This window comes from Parambassis ranga, chromosome 15, assembly GCF_900634625.1.
Source record: "Parambassis ranga chromosome 15, fParRan2.1, whole genome shotgun sequence".
Classification (NCBI taxonomy): domain Eukaryota; kingdom Metazoa; phylum Chordata; class Actinopteri; family Ambassidae; genus Parambassis; species Parambassis ranga.
Window position 1 is genome coordinate 15,824,411 of NC_041035.1, and position 24,249 is coordinate 15,848,659.

Below are 24,249 nucleotides of genomic sequence, written 5' to 3' on the forward strand. Positions count from 1 at the left end.
ACATGCTTCTGTGAGCCAGCCTTTCTTTACACCTTTCTAAATGCTAAATAGCATTGTTCATGCATCTTGGATAGCATCCCTTGTTTGTGTATGCAAATAAAAAGCTCTAAGCTCTAATTCCTCCATTTCACTGCTTTAAAAGGTCATCCTTGGTTTATGAGGAGAGTGTGAATAGCGAATAATCGGTGCATACACACAGCTGTAATACTAATATTTGCTCTGTAAACAGTCTCCAAATTTGTTAGTTATATGAACATTTCTTGAGTCACTAAATCAAATGGTGTATAACAGGCTGAATAGTCTGATGTCAGCTGTTAGAATAATGTATTACATTAGTCTGAATTCTGGATGTAGCTCTTTCCTTCTCCATATAAAACAGTTTTACATGGCTATATGTCTTATTTATATAATGCATTTTATTAATGCTAACATACAGCTGTAGAACTTCATAAACATTTTGATTCTGTCAATATGTGTAAAAAGAAAGCTTATGTTTAAGTACAAAGAGCAGGAGGCAGTAAACAGCAGGTCTGCCTTTAATAGATCCAGACCTAATTGTGTCAAAGGAAAATGTTTAATTGAAGTTCTTGGAAAGAACAGTGTTAAGCCAGTTCATTTCCATTTATGAAGACTTAGCGTTTAATTCCTTTTTTTTTTGTAGGTTGTTATTTTGGTCTTCATTTTTTTCAGTGTTAATTAATGTATCTTGTCAGGCGCTGCAGCTCCGGTCAGCTCGATGGATGAAGAATTTCAGCACCGACTCAAAGAACACATCACTGTCAATTAGGGACCTTGGCTCCCTGGGGCTGCTCAGAGCTGTCTGAAGAAAACACTGCCACTTCAACTTAAACACTGTTAACAGGCGCTGAGTGACAACAAACTGAAAATATGAACTAAAAATATCTTGTGACAGATTGGCTCACATTCTCTGTCCTCTATTATTTGCTAGATAATCAAAATGTAGCCAAATTGCAATTATTGGGGGAACTCGGTGTATTTATCCTCTCAGTGACCTTTTTGAGCTGTATCACTTTTTTCTTATCTTCGCCATAATTTCTTTTTTCCCTTTATAGTGTGAAAGAGCTGCAGGCAACAGTTTTACATGGACATTACACCTGTATGCACTGTACAAATTCAAAGACATTTTTTACCATGTGGCGCATACCTAAATACAGCATACACCATCATGTAGATCACTGAACAGTCTCTAACTGATTAGGTGCAATGCCATGATAAAGCTTTCGTAACTGGCTACAAAAATAACCAACATTCATGAGTCTCATAGTAGCAGATTAGTATTAATTGCCATCATGTTTTTAACACTATGTAATCTCCGCTTGCTCAGACAATAGCCTTTAAGTGAGCAGGGCACTCGTTGGACTAGCCTGCTAATAAAGCTTTCTGTGCCATGTTTGTCTGGCTTTGATGTCTGTTTTGACAGTAATCCAACGCAGTGGGCTGCTGCTCGGTCAGTGAGTTCCTCTTCCCTCCACCTGTGTGAGTCACAGTGTCGAGGCGGGCAGCACCAGTATCTGACCTGTCATCCCTCTAGCCAGAGCTGATTGACTGGATAATCACATCTTCTCATGCTGCCCTGTGCCACACTTCTCCACTGTTCCCTTGGGCCTGAAGTCACTGAGGCGTGGAGAGATCACTGTAGATCCATCACAGCAGATAGATCACCATCAGTGAGGGCTGGACACAGCAGACATTGGACTAAAGGCCTTGTAATGTCAGGCCAGCAGTTGGTGGTACGGACCACAGACTGCACTATAGGCATAAAAATCAGTGGTGAATGTTGTCCAGGAATGTGCTTCTTGATGTGATTGACCTCTTTCCCCCTATTCCCTTTCTTTCTTCCTTGGAGAGCAACAAGGACAGAATGATGGAAGGCAAAGATCAAGCATGCTTTCAAGTCCAACTCCATCCCATTATTTTATATCTCTCCTCCTTAATCCCTCGCCAGCCGTCTGGTTTCAATCCTGCCCCGGTGTTTAGTGCTTACAAAGCAGAACTGTGCCTCTGAGATTGAGTGTGTCCCGGTACTTTGGCACCCTCAGATTTGCATACACATTGCACCAGAGCTTTGAAGATTGCAGAAAAGCAGGAAATAAATAGTCATAAATGGGTTCAGGCGAATGAACCTGGCACCCATCTGAAACGCTCCCCACAGTGGGCAAGGTATCTGGAGCCTGGGGATTTTAATACTGTCACAGTGGCATGTCCTCATTGGCTTGTTTGGTTATGTGTGCCCAGCAGGGAACATCAGAGCTATATAGCAATTCAAAGATGCTCTAAGACGGAGGCTGTATGAAAAAATAATGTGCTGCCCCAGTTGGACCACAGCCTTCTAATGGAGGAACGCATCTCTTGGCGAGATCACAGAGATTTGGCGTATTTTCTCTGATTTATCAGTAATTCCAAATCTCTCCTTGAGGTTTTTGGCACAGTGGTTCTGTGTGTCACGTCCATGTTGGCCTGCTAGCAATGGCACACCACATGAAATATGAATATGGTAGTTTCAGGACGTATTGAATATTTTAATAAAAATGCATGAGATTTATAAGAAAAAAAATGATAGTTTAGTTATTTAGGTTGCTGATATGCACACTCTGTATTTCCTTTTTTTCTCTATAACCAGATTGGCTTGTTTGTTTTTCCTTTCAGTATGTTTTTTTTATTGCACACTGTTTGCATTATGGGAGTATTTCTTTCTGCATCGCTATTGTATTTGATGTGGTGGACATGAGAGAAATCAAATACTGGCTCGCACTGTCGTAGGTAAACAAGATGGAGAGTGATGCTCTGTTGTTAAGTGCCTCCCTCAGTCGTGGCCTTTTGGTGGTTATTTGCTGCCACCAAGTGGCATTATGGGAATGGAGAGCCTCACAAGGAAGAAGAGATCAGCCATACTCATTTGTTTCTTTTAACTAAAGCGCAAACATTACCCACTCACAGAAATAAACAGTTAGTGTAAATATTGTCGGTAATAACAATGTGACATCCTGATTACTGCCTCCCCCCTCTTTGTTCAATGAAAATGGTGTTCAGTGAGAATTTCGAAATTTGATGCCCTGGCTAATGGTGCGATCAGTGCTGCAAATGCAAGTCAGAATGATGTGTTCTTATGCATCATTAACTGTGTTTACCTTAATGTTTTCTGCCTCTGTCCAACTGCTTCACTCATTCACTCTGTTCTTCTTTCGATTCTCTGATTTTGTTTCTATCTACTATATTTCTGCCTCTCTGTTTTGTGTGTGTGTGCATGTATGCATGTGTGTTAACCGCTGTTTGGACTGTCCTGCAGGCAAAGGTCCAGAGACTATTTTTGCGGGTCAGAATCTGAACGATAATGAGTGGCACACAGTGCGTGTGTTCAGAAGGGGAAAGAGTTTGAAACTGACCGTAGACGATCTCCCGCCTGTAGAAGGTACTTCTCATCCTCTCATCGATACATAACGATTCTAAGATATGCAATCTCTATGACAGAATGAAGGGCATCTTCAAGTCAACTATTTTGTATTAATCATTGTGGTGGCAGGCACAGCTGTTAAAAAAAGTCATTATCCCTTTTTTTAGCATGACTTAAAGCACCAATATCCATTTGAACAAAAGATCATTTAAAACATCCATCCTTGAACAATGTTAGATAAATTTATAGATACTACACCGCCAATCTAAGTAAATGTTACTATGGAATCTACACCCCAGTACTAGCAGATTACAAAAAACATAGACAAGACTAGAACAGATGTAAGGACCAGTGTGTAGGATTCATTGGCATCTAGTGGTGATGTTGCGCATTGCAAGTGAATGCTGCATCCTCATCCTTCATTTTCTACCAGAGTAGAGTCTATGATGGTGGTCAGGTGCTGCTAACCTGGAAGAATTTAATTAATATGACTACAACTACATTAAGAGCTAAAATATAGCTAAAATCTAGTTCATACATGTATTCATTAGCTGTATTGAGTTATTTAGTCTATAAACCTGCAGCTTTCTCAATGGATTGAGCTATGAAAACACTACAATTCATCGATAGAAACATAAATATAAATTCTATACTTAGTATTTGCTCCCAGAGCCTGCAAATCCTGGCCTAGTCATTTAACTGTTGCCTGCCCAAATAAGAGAAAATCAACTTCCATTTCAGTTGATATTTATATATTTTAATGTGGTAGTTTTTTTCTGTCAGTAGCGAGGATCTCCAGGGGATCCTTCAATTGTAAAGCAGCTTACTGTTATCAACCACCAATAACTTCCTCTCTCCCTCCCCCTCCTCTACTAATCAAAGGTCAAATGGCGGGTGACCACACCCAACTGGAGTTCCATAACATTGAGACGGGCATTGTGACAGAGAAGCGCTACATGTCTGTGGTGCCCTCCAACTTCATTGGCCACCTCCAGAGCCTCTCCTTCAATGGCATGGCCTACATAGACCTGTGTAAAAATGGTGACATTGATTACTGTGAGCTCAATGCCATGATTGGCTACAAGAACATCATTGCCGACCCCGTCACCTTCAAGTCGCGCTCCAGCTATATGATTCTCACTACACTGCAGGCCTACTACTCCATGCACCTTTTCTTTCAGTTCAAAACCACCTCCTCTGATGGCCTCATCCTGTATAACGGTGGGGATGGGAATGACTTCATTGTGGTGGAGCTAGTCAAAGGGTAAGAGGATACTTCTCTGTCATGCCTACACTGCTGTGGTGTTTTTGTATTGTTTTGGCTGGAGTTTGTCAAGGACCCAGTGCATGTCCTGCAGTTTGATTTGGTGTGGGTGGTCCTCTGGCTTGTGTTTTGCTGTCACTGTTTACATACAGTACACACTGCATTCATAGGACACAGCTACCTTCAAACATGAGAAGCTTTTACTTGAGCTGAACTATTACCAAAGTAGGTGGTTTTAATTTATGTAAAACCTCCATTTAAATGTATTATGCCTTTAATATTAAAATAACTCTTCATATATATATGACAGTTTTCAAACAGAATATTATTCTTGACAGTTTTATGACATTACTGTGGGACTGCACATTCTTCTCTTATCACCTCAGTGCCAGAATATTTAGTGAAAAAGCTATCGGCTATTACTGTTCCTTTTAATCTTCATGAAGGCACGGCAAATGCCCAACATAAAAGGGAATCAACTACACAGGGGTGCATTTCTTATTGCTCAAACACAGCTCTATAGAATAACCTTCTTTTAAGTACAGCCTGCAGTTAGGGTGTTCAGCATGCTAAATATTGAAGTCATATATTTTAATTAAAATAGGCATGCAAATCATAAATTGCCTGTAAACCAATGAATTTAGGGCAGATTTGTTCAGCCTACAGGCCTTTGTTAATTCTGTGACCTGCCAATTAGCTGTCTTTTCAGACAGCTGCACTTCCTGATACTCACACATTTGCACATTTTAACATTCAGGCACATCCGTAGTTTTGAAATATTTCTAATGCTTTTCTAATTATTCCTGACACTTCCACATAAAACTTAGGATGCTACAGTAACTTAAAGAGAGAAAGAACATAAACAACCATGTCAGAGAGCCTCACAGTGCAGAAAGCCTTTCTCCTCACTGGGCTCATTTATGATGCTAATGCAAGGTGGAAGACTGTCCTGTGGGGTGACTGATCCGAATTTGAAATTTGTTTTGGAAATCAAGTACACACTTGTCCTTCTACTGTCTAGTAATCTAGTGTCATGTAGGTCAGATGGTTGGTTGAGAAAATCAAAGAACACACACAGTCTTGTAAATATACCTAAAACTAAGACTATTTTTGATGCACTCACACTACCTGAGATCCTTTTTCAGTCCTCCTGATGAGTTTTGACTGCTGAGTCCACTCATATTGTTCAATATCTACTTCCAGTTACCTGCACTATGTGTCTGATCTGGGGAACGGAGCCCATTTAATTAAAGGAAACTCAAACAAACCCCTGAATGACAACCACTGGCATAACGTCATAATCTCCAGAGACACCAACAACCTTCATACGGTCAAGATTGACACCAAGATCACAACGCAGACGACCACAGGAGCCAAAAACCTCGACCTGAAAGGTGTGTATACATTACTTATGTTGTTATTTATTTTGCATATTTTAATTTTTTTTTCAACTATGCCTGGTTTCTACTTCTTTGTAAAGTCATTGAGCAAGAATTCTAATGCTCCACTGTGAACACAGTGAATGTTTAACAACCTTTTTCTAAAAGTATTTTAAAGATTTATCAGTTACTAACAGTATTACAATAAATATCAGCAAAATGTTCTACCTTGAAGACTGTTGTAAATGTTCTTATCAAAAGCTGATAATGTAGTTAATTAAAACATGTTTCTTAAGCAGGACTGACAATAATTAACCTCCTGTCGTCCTTCACTGGCGAATAATTCAAAAGGCTGCAATGCATGTCTAGAATATTCCACGTGGAATTCTTGGTACTTATTACAACAAGCTTAATAAAGGTAGGCTTAGTACAACACAAGACCAAGACAGACTCACCCGCACATTTATTTTTAGCAGATTAGATTATTGTATGGTCTGCTCACTGGGCTCTCAAAACAAGCTTCAGTACATTCAGAATGGTGCTGCTTGGGTCCTGACTAAAGACAGGAAGTATGATGACATTACTCCAATCCTGAAATCTCTTCATCAGCTCCCCATCTCAAAGAATTGACTTTAATACATCACTACTTGTGTATAAATCCATTTATATTTCATATGCTATATAAACCTTCCCTGACCCTGAGGACATCTAACATGGGCCTGGTGGTCGTCAGTTAAACACGATGAAGCAGCGTTTCAGTTCCATGCAGCAAAAAAAAAAATTAAACCCATATGACCCCAACCCTGACCAAATCCAAGTTAAACACTATTTTCTTTTTCACAACTTCTACACTGCTCTCTAATGTTCTCCTCTAACCCCTATTTTTTAATTGTGTAAATTCTGTGAATAGCAGCTATAAATGAAGCAGCTTTGCCTTGCCTTGACATACCATGCCTCACTTCCACTAGGGGTCAGTGTTGTCACATTTTTCTTGTCTTCACAGGTAACCTTTACATTGGTGGAGTTGCTAAGGAGATGTACAAGGAGCTGCCCAAGCTGGTGCATGCCAAGGAGGGTTTTCAAGGTTGTCTGGCATCAATGGATCTGAACGGGCGGCTCCCAGACCTGATGTCTGATGCTGTGGACTGTGTGGGGCAGATAGAGAGAGGATGTGAAGGTGAGTAGTCAATCAGTCCAAAACTAGTGCTGTTTTTTTCCGATTTTGTTTTTTGAGTTTAAAACATGCACAACTGAAGCCGGGATTAGAAGTGTTTTAGTTTTTTTTTGGATTTTTGATACACTTGACAAACAGCCTACACAATTTTAATATTCATTTACTTCTCGGTTTAAAGTCCATTTGCCAAAAAAATTCAAATAAGGGGTCATAGCAGGACTATGGAACAAGCTTGTCCACACATTGAAGCACACCCACTGAGACACCCCTGCTGGCAACCTGTGGCTCATAATTTAACATCCATAAAGTGTGTTAGCATTGTGTTAGAATGCATCAAGCACTGACACTTCTCCACAGGCAATCATTTCTGTTTCACTTGGCCATAATCTGATTATTCTCTCTGCCATATTTGTACTGCCAGTGTTATTTCCCATTTTATCCCCATTCTGTTTTGCTCTATGCATGCTTGCTGGATCTGAGAGTTTGCCAGGAGCAATCCTTTTGAATTATGTATGAAGCCTTTGTTGCATGCATGAATATCATTTGCCCAGTCTAATGTGCACACCGCATCCAGAGACAATATTTGATTTATTTTTCTGCATCAGTCACTTAGTTTAATTTCACAATTCATCCACTCTTTTTCTATCAAGTACGCAACTTGTGATCTCTTCATGTTGCAGCATTACAAAGGTAATCAAATCCAGTGCCACGTGCAGGTCTGTTGAACCTGCTGTCTCCATCGTTTGCCACACAGAATTAGGGATTATGATGATGGAGACACATACTTGTTATTACTATAGAAATAAAGCTGAGGAAAGAAGCAGTTTTTCCTCTTTTTTCCAAAGTGTATTAGGCCTGATGAACAAAAACCACCTCTCACCAATTGCTTTGCTTTATTTTTCAGTATATTGCTGATGTTATTTTTTAAGAGTTACAGTTTGATTTAACTCAGCCTTCATTATACAATATCATTTTCTCCCTCTGGCTCCTACTGAGGACGAGCATCCCTCCCTCTGTCTCTCCTTCTTCAACAGTCTGTGCTTCTGTTTCTCCATCTCTTGGTGCTTTTACTAACAGCTGGTATACTTTGCCTTTTCCTTTCCTATTATTTTGCTGACAAAAGTTGCATTGATGAAAGCTGACTTGCAAGGTAGATAGCTTTGTCTGTTTGATACAGAGTCTGATATCCCTCCCCACGCTCCACTCCCTCGTTTGCATCTACACTACCTCTCTGCCCTCCACTTTTTTTTTTCCACAGTCTTTACCTCCACAATGTCCCTGAACAAGATGACTGCGTAATTTCACATTCACCCACCTGCCATATGGAATCGGCAACAGTCCCATAGGAATACAAGTATTACCATCTTGTATCTGCGGCTATGGGCTCATGTTTTGATTTTTTATGTACATATCTTGTGTTGTTTTAATTGGTGCTTTTATTTTTTTACATTTAGTTGACTTTACATGTGGAAAACCATCATGCATGCCTCTCAAGTTTTATCCTGCTTGGATTATGTATTTTTTTTTTCATCCTTATGTTTTACATGAAATTAATCATTGTATTAGCTCAGTGTTTAGCAATGCTATATTCATCTAATCTTTTCTGCCTCACTATCAGCATATTTTGAACAGTACTTATCAGCCTATGAGTTTGCAGTAAAGTTTGCTGAAAAATCAATAACACTGCTGGCCTATTATGGTTCTGATGCATTTAAATAAACAGTTTAATTATTCATTGAATACTTTCCTATAGCTCACAAACATAAATGAGTTGCTGGAATAAAAAAACTCTGAACACTGTAGACTGATAGCTAAAAAAAGTCATGGAATTTGGTAATTTATAATTAAAATATTTTTATAAACTGTATGTCACTACAAATCTGTTGTCTAATCTACTATATCTAAGGCACATCACATGCATTTTTCAAGTAGTAGTTATAAACAAACACATCGCAGAGTGTACACTGTGTGCAGCATTTTTCATTGTTCAGCAACGAGTGGACCAGAGATTTCGCAATTACTCGATCAAACAAACAACAGAAGGACTGAAAATGGTTGTGACTGAAATTACAGAATACAAAGGTAGCATTTTTTTTTCCATGTGGGCTATTACAGTAAAGCAGTTTGTGAATTGACATCCACACAGTAATATTTTAGTTATTGTTAAAATGTTATGTCATGTCTCAAAAATAATTCAGATGTTGAAACTGATAATTTTGGCCAGATTCAAAATTCAACAAAAACATCTCATAAAGTGAGAATAAACAGAAAGTATATAAATTAACATTCATCCATACTAATGCCTCCCATTTCACTAACATCGCTTCATTAACCAATTAACTGAACCTACATCTTATACTCCATAGCTTATAATGGGCAGACTGACTGACTGACTGACTGACTGACTGACTACATTTAAACTCCACCAGGCCCTTTCTGTTCAGAGTTTAGTTGTCTCACCCACACTCACAGCTTGTCCTGCATTTTGGGTGATCTGATTTTACAAGAACAGGGTTCTACATAGGTGTGCACTACAATTACTGAAGATGGATCAGGATGCAGTTTACAGTTTTAATCCCAATCTAATCAAAGATTTAAACGACACTTTAATCAACAAATTAAATCTCTTTGGATTAATTTAAAACAGTTTTTTTAATGTTGTTTTTCCTGTGTCTCTGAGTTTTTGGTTGTGTCTGTTTACTGAACATATTTACATATATTGAAGGTTCACGGAAACGCTTGGTTACAATGTAAATTTGAAATGGCATGTGTAGGAGGACCACAAGACATGACAGCTAGCACTGTATGTTTGTTCTGTGTATGCAGAAGCCTATTGTCTGGATGCTAAACGTAGCATTTAATGTCAGTGTCAGTATGTTGGTTGTGTTGTCTTCTATTATGGAAGTCTGCTCACTAAGTTGATATTTGTCTCTTTATTCAGGCCCCAGCACTACGTGCCAAGAGGATTCATGTGCCAACCAGGGTGTGTGTCTTCAGCAGTGGGAGGGCTTCAGCTGCGACTGCAGCATGACGACATTTGGAGGACCACTGTGTAACGACGGTAGGATTTCCCTTTTCTGGCTGTCAGTGTTGCACTATTCTTTGTTTGCTTCTCGAGACTGATAATGTTAGCATAAATTCAGTCCAAATAACAAGCATTACAGGCAAAGCCTGTTGCGATGACAGCAACAGCAAAGAAACAAGAGAACAGAACACACATACATGAATCAGCGACAATGGATATGACATTGATGAAATGAGACGTAGCATACAAAAGACCTGAGGTTGAGGTGGGCTGCAAAACAGTTCTCAGAGGAGGAAGGGTAAGCAGGCTAAAGCAGATTAAATAGGGCAGCCTCTGTGAGAAGCTTCCAATTAGATGCACAGAAGGAGATCAGCTGATGTGGACTGGCGGTGAGATCAGCTGTTCTCAGTTGATAAATTGGGATTTTAGTAAAAAGCTTTTCTTTGTTGCTTGTTTCAGATCATGCTTTTGTGGGTGTTTTTTCCCTCGTTCTACTGGTAAATCACACAACATACGTTCACAACTGATACACATATCAGAGTCTTAGATGCATTATTCATTACATTTATGTGTTAATGTCAACAAAGCCAGGAAAAACTTCAGACCTTCAAAGGTGGGTGTTGCGGCGGGGTCATTTTTAGCCTGGGCTTTCACGCATCATTCATACTCATCATTATTTCCTGCCTGTGTGCTGTATTTGTGTCCTCATGAACCACACAGCTCGCTAGAATCTCCCCAACCGCTCAGAGTAAAAGCCTATACTGTGCCGTGCACTGTAGCTGCTGCTTGAATGTGTTGTAAATTGGGCAATTAAAATAATTCTTGATGCTTTTGCATTGAATATGTTATCTTCTCTGAGGGAGGTGAGAGCTGCTCTGTAGTGTGGAAAACTGTTCCCACATACAGTGTGTGTGACGCTTCATTAAAATTTAAGAGTTGTACCACTAGAGGGAGCAACATACATTGTCTTCTTCTGAATAAAACATCAAGTCAAATTAGCCAACAAATAAATCATATTAACTATAAAAAATGCACTTATTTATAGCGATTTTGCCAGAATGCATTCATGTATCTGAATTGCCTTGACTGATATGTTTAATACACACACACCAAGACACACACACGCTTTTAAAACTTTAATTTAAAAGTTTTGTGATATTAATCTCTTTAAAAAAACATTTAAATGGGACTTGTGTTTGATGGACGGTGTGCTCATTAATGTTAAGCTTTTGAGAGAACTGGGGTAATGTCTGCTCCACCTTTAGAAAATGGGCTACTTCCTTATGCAAAACATGCATAGGGGATTTTGTTTGGTCATTATTTTCTTCTGCAGCAGTTCACACAGTAAGGGGTGAATGGGCAAAGTGCTGAACTGCATTAAGGAGAAAGGAACCGAGTGGGCACTTTGGAGATGACACAAAAGCAGGGAAGCGAGGACCATAAATGTTAATGCATTCAGTGTCACTTGTACCAGCTTGATAGGACCCCCATCTTTTGTTATCAACAGAAAGTGTTAATAGATTCTTGTGCAGCCTCACACCCTGAACATATCTGCGGCCACTGATAACACTAAAAGGATTCTTCTGTCCGTGATATGTGAGCTAGAGTGCGGCTCGTCCTGATCTGGGCACTCCCCTGCTTGTTGGGCCCTACCTTTTATTCCTCAGTCCATGTTTGGATCAGCAGAGATGGTACACGGCTGTGCTAGTGGGATATTTTTGTTGGCGAACTCCCCATGAACCTTCCTTGTGTATTAAAGGGGGAGGTAATGCAGTTTGGAACTTTGCTTCTGTGTTACATATTCATCCCATTCAGGCCCATAGAGCTCATTGACAGCATTGGGAGCAGAAAGGCTCAGAGGGCATGTCTGCATGTATTATATCTGAGCAAAGGAGCGCTACCTGCCGTGTCTAGTTCATACAGCTGGTGTTATTATTCCTGCTGACCTGACAAAACAATAGGGTCGATCAATGTGCAGACCCAAGTGATGCTGTATGTTACAGAAAAATCATGCAAGAAATCACTTTCACCACAGATGAATTGAACGAGTCCTCAGAATAGTGATGCAAGACAGAAAATCTGCGAGTAGGAAAAATGGAGCTGAAGACGGTTGGGTTTTATCTGTGTTGATGGATTGTCATGGGGATAGTCGAAGGGAAGGAAGGAAAAGGAGGAGGGGGAAGGGCGAGAAAAGAATCTCACAAGAAAATATCACTTTTTACCAGATATATTTGCATAAGCTGAAATGCACTCAATTTACAACAGAGCAATGGGTCCCTCAGAAAGCAAGTTTCATGGGGAACTCAGTGCATTTCTAGATATTTCTCCAGTGGGTAGTCTTGGCACCCTGCCTTATCACGAGAAGAAGAAATCCATTTCACAGCCCCTGGCCCCATAACATTTAGCCGGGATGAATCGTACAGCTGTCAGTCACAAATCATGCAAGAGCTAATATTACAAAGCCATCTCAGTATTCAGCTTCAGTGTGGGTTCTTCTGTGTATTAGGGACCATTGCGGTAAATGTTTTACTGCCTACATTTAGTTTATGATTGCAACTTTCACCTCAGCAGAGTAAATGGTAGATGGAGAGAGAGTTTAATTGAAAATTCTTTTGTTTTAGTAGAATTATGATTAGAAGAATTACTGAAATTGATTGGCACTAACACAATAAGAACAAATTATGATTACAAACAAAATATAAGGTGCTTCCTGCGTATGGCTCCGTGTCACAACTTCTAATTCACTGCGCTGTCAGAGAAGTGCCTCTTCTTCATGGCTGGCTTTTTGAAAAATCACTCTCTGTCTGTACAAAGAGAATAGAGTATCAGTGAGTATCACTAACTTCAGCAGCACATTTCTAATGAAACGGCACTCACTTCAAGCTGCCATCTGAAGGGTATCTTCAGTAAAATTTTAATTTGTGTGAAGGATAAGAATCTTAACCACCTATAAAGTGTTTAAACCTTTGGCACAAATTGTGTATGTGTTGCTTGAATCCACATGGACTGAACACTGCATTTCATTTTTTAAAAAGCATCACGCTGTCTTATTTCGAGTGTGTTATAATCAACTCTTTTCTTCCCATTGAGTGGCGAGATGAAGATCTTCTCTTTATCTTCCCAGTGATGTGCTGGTTCTTTATTTATTTATGTATTTACTCTGACTGAACTGTATTCATGGTGTGTCAGTATTTATAGAATCAATTATGGATACCTACAGTCAGAAAAAAAATATGTGCTGGGGCCAAGATGAATCAGATTTCTCGTGCATGTTAAGTGAATTATGATGGCTGTGAATAGTGTTAAGCATGTATTTGGTCTTATCACTGCGAGCTGTTTTTGAAATTAGAAATGGAATGGAACACATTTTGTTCATCACTGTGGCAGGAGACAGTGTGTGCCTTTGTGGGTAGGTGAAGTTATCAATGCTGTTTTTAAGTGTCTTACTGTCTTATTGTATTTTCTTTTAAGTACAGTTTTAATGCAGAACCTGGCTCTATATGCATGTGGGACTTAAACCTTAGTCTAGACCTTCTGAATGGGTTTGCCTACAGTGGTCAAGCATTTGACGGTAATGCACAGAGACAAACAGAATGGTGTTTGTTGTTAAGCTAAAGTGGGTCGAGGAGAAGCTAGAGCAAAGGGGTATGTCTGGCCTTCACGCAATTTTTGTCTTGGTTGGTTGCTCCTCCGCCCAGTCTTATAGCCAGAGCTAATAGTGCCATGTCAATATTGTCACAACAATGGAGGTTGTGTGTGGCCATAGCCTCCATTGTCACTGCCCAAGGGGCAAAAACCAGTCCCCACTTACTTGTTTTCTAATGAGTGTAAGTCAAGTGCTGTCTTGTGACTTTATACCTTCAGAATAGCCTGTCTGGGCCCCAGGCTTGGAGCAGTATATGATCTACTACAGACACAAGTTTGATTTTGCACATGGAAAAGTAAAAAGGATGTTTTGTTGAATGCCTCCTCTTCATGTACTAGTCTAAAACGGCAACCCACGCACTGACACTGATATGTTGCATCATTCTAACCACGGGTTCAAATAAATATTTTAGAAGGACTAGAAGCTTAGAATGTAAGAAAAAGTTCATACATTGCAAACTTATTCATGGAGCAGTGGATTTATTGAAAGCAGTTGGTCCTTTTTCCTGAAATTCTCTGCTGTCTAGATTTTTTTGGTCAATTGAGTTAAGGAATTTGATATATTTTTATTATTATTAAATTTCTTTAAACACACACACACGTGCATACATACAGTCGGGAAGCACTCCAGACAGTGTCACCCCCCCCCCCCAATTCCTCTGTGGTGGCATGCAAGTATTAGACCACTTAGTTCGGTTTCGATCAATACAAGAGGACACCCAGTCCAGTAGTAAGGCCAGGGGGATATGAGGCACTGGAGTAAACAGCCTGCTGTCACATAGAAGTAATGTTATCATTGCCCTGGATGTGGCCCTATTTTAATGCAGCTCAGCGAAACAAATCTATGGGTCTGAAAATATTTGGGCTCTGTGTGTATTGAACGCTTGGCCTAGCTTTGAACAGCCATTGTGCCCCAAGATATGAGAGAAGCAGTCTTAAGTGCTTCTGTGTATCCACTTCAGTAGCCTTTCTTCAAACATGCATGCATGCTTGCAAGAATTACCCATTGTGGAGCCTAAGTGATCAGTTGTGTCGCAGCAGAAGGCTTTTTAAATATATACAATCAAATAGCATTTGATTTTATTATAATTATTTGATTGTTATTTCATAAAGCATCAATTTATGATAAAAAGTTTACTTTGTCTGCTGACCCAATACAGCTGTGCATACTTTGTGTATGTTAATGCATTGCATTATATGTCTCCTGGTACTCTTTTATTTTCCCTTAAAATGACCAAAACCAGCAATAATGCAAGCACCATCCACTGTGATACACAACATCATTAAAAGCTACGCTCAGCTTTATTGTTGTACTGGGTGACATTTCTCTATTACATCAACTCAGAATCTGTGGTTAATCTTACACAGACCATTCTCGCCTGACGTTAAATGCGCATTTATCCACAACTGACTTTGCTCTTTTACTCTGGCATTTTCACATCTGCTCGATATATATTTCTGTTCTTATAGATCTACATCTTCAGACCATAGAGAACAACTCAACTGGGCTGAATGCCAGTAAAGAAAGAAATGTGGCGCTATTGAAAGATCAGTTGATACGTGGCTTTATGTGAGGTTTTACAATAAGACACTTTATGCAAGAATAATAGATAAAAGCTGCCAACCTTATATTCAAACTTACCGTTATAGTGAAGTAGCACAAGCTTCAGTACAATTTCTCTCTATTGACATAACTGAGACTGTAATGTAACATATCCAGGCTTTAAACTTACTGCAATTTATTCTCTGCTGTGGTAAAATATGCAGGAATGGAGATGAAGGTGAGTGAACAGGTTGGTGGGTTAACACCCTTTCACAGTGTTGATCCGACTGGAGTGTTGGATTTTAAAGTCATCCTGCACCTCTACTGTGTCTTTCTCTTTTTTTTCCTACATGTTATTGCAGGTGATGACACCATGACAACACAACATAAAGAAATTGATTTGACAGGCACTGCATTTTTTTACACAGTAGTATGATACCAGCATAATGGTCAATACCAATGCCACTATAGTCTGGATCCAATTAACACTCATCACACCTATTACACAGTAAGTCTCAGTGCCTGCAGCTGTGTCCACACCCAAGCGGCAACCTTCGGGGCTCAAAGTGGAAGCCCATGCGGAAGTGTCAAAACTTGTAATTCACGCTGCAACAGCTGGGGGTTGGCTCCAAAAGCGAGTAATTTCCCATAGACTCCCATGTTAAAATGGCCGACTTCACAGCAGAAATTAACATGTTTACGGCCTGGTACAAAAAACCACTCTGGTCTCAGATGATAGGTTCTCTTCTAGTGTCAATTGTAGGGGGGGTGAATTTTTTTACAACCCACTCGTTTCAATTGTATTCGGATTTAAAATTACGCATAATTATTGGCGTTGCCGCTTGAGTGACAGACAGTTGCCGTATCAGAGCACGAGTTTCCTGCTTCCACGCTCGCCCGCCCCCCTAAACCCCGCTCGTGCTCCCCCTCTTTGTCCATATTTGAGAGTTTTGGCGGACGTGACGCTGTCAACATGGCGGCGGTCATCACATCCCGGAACCTCCCACCGAGCCTCAAAACGGCTCTTCAGAAACAAACGGGTGACGTCACGGAAGCTCTGTCCATAGTTTTTACTGTCAATGGTCCACACCTATTTCTGCACATATTCCAAAACGGCTTTTTGCACATTGACACTCAATGGGTCTGCCACTCAGGATTTCTATTACAGCAGAGCAATAAAATGAGGCTTTATAGGCTTTTGTCCTATTTTTGTTATTCTCCTCCACCTCTAACTGGTCACTATCTGCCCTGATTATTTTCAGTAATTTTCTGTACTGATTGAGTATCTCAATTTAAATAGGTTTCTGTGCCAGGAAGCAGTGGCCATATGTGGGTAAAGGCTGTTGGCATGGCAACGAGTACTTCTTTTCTCCCACCCTGGATGCTGTAACATGTCTGTAACTTTGCCTAAGCAATTGGATCTCTGCAGGAAGAGGTGGAGAATAAATAACATCCTTTAGCCAATTTGACTGTTACACACACACACACCTGCATGACCTAATGTCCTCTTGAGTTATGGTGAAACATAGAAAATAGCTGTGAGGATGCATGACACATACTTATTATATGATGTAGCTTCACACTGGCAGAGCAGTATTAGTATGGAGGAGCAGCAGTGTCTGACATATGTTGGATTGCTTCATAAACCCATGTTGCTGCTCATATGCTGTGAGAGAGCGCTGATGCGACGCCAGCACACAAAATCGGATACTCTTTTGCCTTTTTCTCTATTACAGGGGTGCCTTAACATTATTTTTGCACCAATAAACACATCAGAGTTGAGCACATTTAGTTTGTTCTGCGGTATAATATCTGCTCTAATCAAGATCTCCTCCAGAACCCACTGCAGTGTAGCAGTGAGAACCGAATGTTTGAGGTGTGTTTTATTAATTGGTAGCCCAGAGGGGCATGTTGACAGGAAATAAGAAGCCGTTGTTTCTCCACAACACAATACTAATTAAAGTGTTAATAGGGAGGATCAGCTAAACTATCCTGCCGGGTGATACACCAACACTGTGAATATTCCCTTCTCTCATAAACTCAGGCTATTGAACAAGACACCCAGGAGATCTATGGTGAAAGTTAAAACATCACCTGAAAAAAAAGGGGAAAAGTTTGCTTGTACATGACAAATTAAAAACTTTAAATGGCTTCTGTTGAGGTTCGGAAGGCATTTACTGCTCTCTTGTCCTGTAGATATATTTACACTATATCAAGTGTATAATATGGCTAATAATTGATGACATGGTAACTTCTGATATAAAAAAGCCAAAGTGCTCTACTGGCTCACTGTTGGTTTAATGACAAACCTATTATGTCCTCAGCGACTGGGTGTAAGTGGTTGTGGCAATAAAGGGCTCCAGCCATGACCACAGATCTCCAGTTCACGCTGCCCTCCTCTCTTTTGTCTGCTGAATAGGTAAAACAGAAAGAAATTTATGGAAAGAGAAGAGAGAGGTATTTATGAAAGCTTTACATCTGCTTTGGTGGTTACCATGCATTATAGCTTTTGCTTCCTATTTATTCTGAAAGAAATGACATCATCATGTCTGAACTGCATTGCTTTTAGTAGAGAGTAAAATGTTTTGAGCAACAGTGAAGCCACTTATGTTGCATTGCATTGTGTCCTTTTGTGCTATAGAGATGTCACATTCATGTGTAAACACAGCACATATACACGTGAGCAGCCTAAGAACAGCGTCACTCCAGCAGACTTCATTTTCAAAACAGTACAATCACACACACAGCTTTAATCAGCATCAACATGTTTTCCTGTTTTTCAGTTCTTTAATTTTAATCTAGCCACACACACTGATTCATATTAAGATAGAGAAGCATTGTTTTCTAGTAGTCAGCTATAAGTCCCCCAAGTTTCAGACTAATTACAGAACCAGAAAAACTAGGTAGATAAATCTTTCTTTAAACCAAATATTGTTATCATCAATATGAAGCATTATGGCCCATGTGCTGTGCCTGCATTAAATCCACAGCAGCATCTACAACTTGTAAAAATGCTGTCACAAAGCAAATGAACCAACTTGTCTCAAGAGGTGCTTCCTAGCCAGTCTCCATAGCAAACAAACAACTGCTTAGTATGTCTAAGCATAACTGTGTGCTCCAAGTAAGATCAACAACATGCGCAAAAGTCTTGAGACAATGCAAATTCTTCTCCCCTTCTCAGGAGGGAGGGAAATAGAATGTACCCATCTGAACTGTCCTTGAACTCAGCTAACTTTTAAAGGTTTAAGAACAGATTTTATATGTGGCACTAATCAAATCCTGTCTTATCTGTAGGACGGCAAGGGTTTGAGGCACACACACACACATCAGTCACTGCCTCACCAAAGTGAGTACCAGCGATAGAGCTGTCTTGACTGAATGTTTTAGAGAGAAAACCTGCTTAATGGGTTTAAAATATATTTTACTCAAGATATCTGTTGTCAGGAGCTGCCACCCAACCAGCCGCAGGACACTGTGGTAAAGTCAGGCCAGAAAAAGACTAATATCTTTTCTCTTTTTGATTGTAAACTAGCTGATTCATAGTATTAGTATTTCATGGAGGAAAGGGGATTTACATTTACAGTAGACACTGTATGTCCCACAATCTAAAAACCAATTAATAATATATGGTAGAAATCACGCAATGAAGCCTGCAGCATGCAGACAACTAAGTCAGACAGCCTCGCTCATTCTGTATGTGACACACTTATCACTAATGTACAGTCCACGGCGTGCCCTGCTTTCTGCTATTGGCCACCACACAGTAATGCCTCTGTGAACCATGCACTGCTATCACTTCTTAACGCACTAGCTGTGTGCAGTTAATGCGTCAAATTATGTCACAATGGAGAATGTCAGCATGTCTCTCAATAGTTCCGGTCCTGTGACACGCCTGTTCAGAGTGAACTTCAGTGCACTTTAAAATACAAAAGCTGGACTGGCAACTGTCAAGTTCACAAGTAAAAACTGCATCCAACAGCAGCATGCAGCACTGTCACTGACCCCTACACAAGCATGCACATCTTCTACACTCCCTTTGCGACTGTGACTACAGACAAGTCATGCAGCCTCTTCTTGAACCTGATGACCCTTACAACACAACGCAACAAATCTAACAAGCTATTCAGGGCAGACATGTTCAAGGCAAACTTTTTTTAGCACTACATGATGTGTATAATTGTGTGATTGCAAAGTGAGAAGCTTCTGTTGAGTAAGTATCTTACTGTCACCAATCTAGTCCTTAAAACACACCTAATGCTGACTTGGAAAAGGGCATCCAAGACAGGGATTTGTCCTGATGCATCATTCAAAGATTCATCTTTTGTACCTGGCTGACTGGACGCCATGTTTCTGTTGGCCACAGGAAAAAGCACAAGTTTGCTTAGATTAAAACTGCTGCATACTTTTAACAGAGCTCCACCAGGGTGTCCACACATTTTGTTTTAACATGGCTCCACAATTTTCTCTGACACTCTCCTTGGTGTGCTCTTACAATAGAACAGTTTGGAGTGTGAAGCTTGTGTATTGTGTGCTGTTATGGTGAGAGCCACAAGAGAGTGTGCAGCCCTCTTATTTGGCTCTAAGGATTCATCTTATCTATCAGATTCATTTTACTTACATGCCTCGCTGAAAATAGAGAGAACGGAAACTGAAAAATACACAATGAATGATACTCATGGTGTATGACCTTATGTGCCATGTTGTTCAAGTTTAATAGAGTTGTTAAGTGCACTTGGAATAAGGAATGGAAAAGGACATCAGTAGTAGCATATCTACCTGAATAAACTTGGTGGTGGAGGAGGTATTGAAGCTTGCTAAGTAAAAGTACAATTACCCAAAAATAAACACACGGGTGGCTCAGTTGAGTGGAGGCTGACTCTGGATCCATGTCCAATGGTAAACTGTAAAGGACAGAAGGACAATGCCAGTCTGGTCTGCTGCTGCCAAACATGAGCTCTGCTATCATTAGAGCTGATAGAGCCACCTGATTGGTTTAAACGAGTACTGACATTGTATAAATATAGTGGGGGGAGAAAGTATAGACAATACCTGCAAAATGTAATGGAGCACTATTATTTTTACTTAATTAAAGTTTAAACACGTAGAAATGTAATTAAGATGTACAAATACTTAGTTACATTCCACCACTGTCTACATCTTTAGCTTTAATTATGCAACAGTATTTACAGGGTCTCTCACCTGAACACCAGTAGTAAGTGGTTTATAAAAAAGAAAAGTAGGCTGTAGTATGCCTCACCAAAAGAGTCTTTTTACCGATGCTTTATTTGTAGTTTTACTCCAAAAGGGAAGAATATCATTCAAAAGAAGTAAAACAGTTTTCAAGAGCAGCAGAAGCTGTTTGTTTACAAATTACTTTCATATCCAGAAAAAGTCCACCTTTGTTGTCCCACTTAGCTGAAGAACAGCCGAGTGGTTCATTAACAAAGAAGCTGTGGAGTTGTGAAGGGAGAAGTAGTCTGTCCTTGACCTGTTCAGAATGAAGCTCTCTGAGAAGGGAACTGATCTACTTGGGACGGATTTCAGGAGAGACAGACAGACAGAGACAGACACAATGCCCCGGTGGCCCACTGCATCTTGGGAACTGTCAGAGGAGATAGAGAGAAAGCCTCCGGAAAGCTGCTGCCCTGTGACCCCTATCTCCCTCACTGACAGTTAGAATTTGGTTTATGCATTCTCAGACACATCATCATCATCACACACACACATACACATGCCCACTCACTGGCACACAACCTTTACTTGCACATACGTACAAGGATTTTTGAATGTTATTTCCTCTGTGCTTGATCTTAATGTCTATTTAAATGGATTTATGGAAATGAATAACACTGTTGTAGAATTGTTTATGCATTAGGAGAGGGGAAAAATGCCAGTTGGTCACATCAGGCGGATTCCAAAGCATCCCTTGCCAGCAGAATCCAATGACTGAAAGGAGGAAATGGAGCCTATTGGCTATACAAGCAGCTCAGTGTGCAATGAAAAGCAAAATTCCATCTGTTTATCTGCTATATATGTAGCTTGGGCCTGCTCCAGCCCTGGTAATGGAAAGGATGGTTTGTGCAGTGTGTGCATGTTGGTTATCTGTTGTGTGTGTGTTTGTGTGTTCTTAACACGAGGAGAAAAAAAAACGTATCATTATATGACTACAGCCATGCCACTGTGCATTTATGATGACAAATTGTGTGTGCGAAGCCATTTTTGCATTATGTTAAATATATACAAGTTGAGATAGTGCCGCTCCCTGAAAGCAACATTCCCAAACAAAATGCTGCAGCATGTAAATACAAGTAGTTCTATCAAATCAGTGTTTTCGAATGAGCTATTTTTAAACTTCATTTAGTAGCTCTATTGAAGCAATTATAATGTCTAAGTCAATTGAGACAGAATAAGAACGGGGATGGATGAGGATTGATATGCAGTTCTCTTTCTTTGTTTCGCTCTAAGTGAAAATGAAGTCATTCCATTACACCACAATGCACCGCCATTTGCCGATTTGATTTTGCAACACTAAATGTGCATTATTTCCTATTAGCGAGCAGTTTTATCAGCTTGAGTGCTGTTATTTATGTTGCCTTTACAGCTTGCATAATGAACTGTGTGTGCAGCACATATCTCTACACGGGCTGCTGCATTTTACATAAACTATGACATTTGATGATTTTTCTTACATGCACATATGCTCTATTTCTTTAACATAATAATCATCTGCTGTGCAAAAGCCACACATGCATGAGATGATGAAGAGGACTTAATGAAGAGGAGAGGTCCACATTTTATTCTATAGGACTTTGTAGCACAAGAGCAACTGCAGCAGACATGAACTGGAAGCCAGCCAGTTGATGCTTTCTCGACCTGCGGAGGTCAAAGTTTACTCCAGTCCACTCTGACTGACAGAAGAGTAATCTGACAGACAAGCACCCTGATGTAACATCATCAGCTAACACAAACAGTATTGACACGTCGGCCTCCCCTCTGTGTTGAAATACTGTACAGCCTGTGTGTTTATATTGAGTGTTGACTCCCTGTAACTGTCTATTCTTATCATGTCACATCTCGGGGATGACTAAGACGGCACTGTGTTTCTATTTCGGTACACTTGCACACATTAGCATCAGTGCATTGTGTGCTTCTCTGTCTTTCTCTGTAGCGTTTGTGATGTGTGCGTTTGAATGAGTAATGACACGTTTTATATACACAGAAAACCCAGGTTAAATATTGAATATCAGTGTTTGACAGGGAATATTAGTGTTGAATACCTATGTCTTTGTAAAGCTCTGACAATTCTTTACAACATTGGCTGTTTAATATATATATATATATATTTTGTCATTGCTATAAGAATTTTTACATTTCTTGGCTGATTAGATATATTTCCTGAAGCATAATAGGGCTATTCTCACTACATTACTCTCCCTACCAGAACACATTATACTCCAGAGACACAGGGCTCCTCTCATTTGTAGGGACACATATGTCGCTGAGGCTGACACAGATGTGTCATTCCAGCGCACAACTGGTATACCTGGCTCATGCATGAATTGGCCTACCTGCTTGATCTGTTCTGAGCCAACAAAAGCGTCTAATACACTAAACTGCCTCTGCTTAGAAGACAGTGTTGTGATATAGCATAGTCAGTTTTCCACTGACTCTGCTAATTAAAATAATAAATCATTAGATACATTTATGGGAACAGCAAGCGTAACAGTAGCTCTCGAGGAGGAGAATCATTGCTGTCAAAGTGGCACTGAGTGCCTGTCCCTCTCTAAAGGGTCTCTCCATGTGTGATAAAGTGTCGCCTGATGGCTCTTTAACTGATTTAAAGGCCTCACCGCAGTCGGGTCAGGTACTCATAGACCACCCATCTGCTGCTCTTCCTCCAGTTTTCCTCCAGTCCTCCAAAAATCATCTAATCAGCTCAGCCTGCTGTGGTTGCAATCTTAACTGAGTAACTTGTCCTTTTATAGTTTTTTTGCTCTCCAGGGCATTATTCTATAAAAGACAAATTTTCTCCTCCTCTTACTGAGGGCAAAGAGTCAACCACACTTTTCTAAAGATTGCTCCTTTAAACTTTTTATACCTTTCCATGCCTTAAAAAGAAACAATGGAAAACAGAGAGATGTAGATACAGAGGAGGGAATGTGCTCAAAACATCACAGGATCAGAGACACAGCCCTCTGAGTCATAAATGGAAACAAAGATGAGCAGTTTCACAAAAGACACATCGCTAGTAGGAGCTAGAGTTAGAACAGAATAAGAAATAAAAACATGCTTTTATGATGGAAGTATCTTGAGTGGAAGAGAATTTTCTCATTTTCTGGTCATCACTATACAATCTTCCAGCTCTTGGGCTGAAATCAGTTTATATTGCAGTAGCAGGTGTTTGTTTTCGTGCATGCAGAAGGAATGTTTTAGCTAAAGCTGTATGCATAGCTGCTGTAAGCGTGGCTTCTCGTACTTCAATCTGTAAGAGACAATGATCGAAAAAAAGAACAATCTTCTGAAGCTTAGACGGTATTCTAATCATGGAGATCCTATAGAAGAAGTGTACTCATTTACAAATCACTGTCTTGTGTTTGAATATCTGGGTTACTATGAATCATTGGTGAGGCTTTTAATAGCTACATTGTTTAGTCTTGTTGAATCTGAAGGCTCTTCTCTTGTCCTGGACAATAAATCAAACATAAGCTGCTGGCTTTCTGACAAACACTCACACCTTTTATGCACTTCAGAGTTTTGCCACTTGGGGGCACAAATGAACAAGTATGTAATGATGAACCTGATGAGAG

At 40.0% G+C, this 24,249-nt stretch overlaps 1 protein-coding gene across 2 annotated transcripts in view; it reads left to right on the forward strand.

The window, feature by feature from the left end:
• The window catches only part of LOC114447828 (neurexin-1a-like), a 212,632-nt gene that overhangs the window by 92,965 nt on the left and 95,418 nt on the right, over nt 1–24,249 (forward strand). For both annotated transcript variants that reach the window (XM_028424324.1, XM_028424325.1), the window contains 5 exons: nt 3,308–3,430; nt 4,295–4,676; nt 5,880–6,070; nt 7,059–7,232; nt 10,171–10,290. In XM_028424324.1, coding sequence (XP_028280125.1) covers nt 3,308–3,430; nt 4,295–4,676; nt 5,880–6,070; nt 7,059–7,232; nt 10,171–10,290 — 990 coding nt within the window. The remainder of the gene's footprint in view (nt 1–3,307; nt 3,431–4,294; nt 4,677–5,879; nt 6,071–7,058; nt 7,233–10,170; nt 10,291–24,249) is intronic.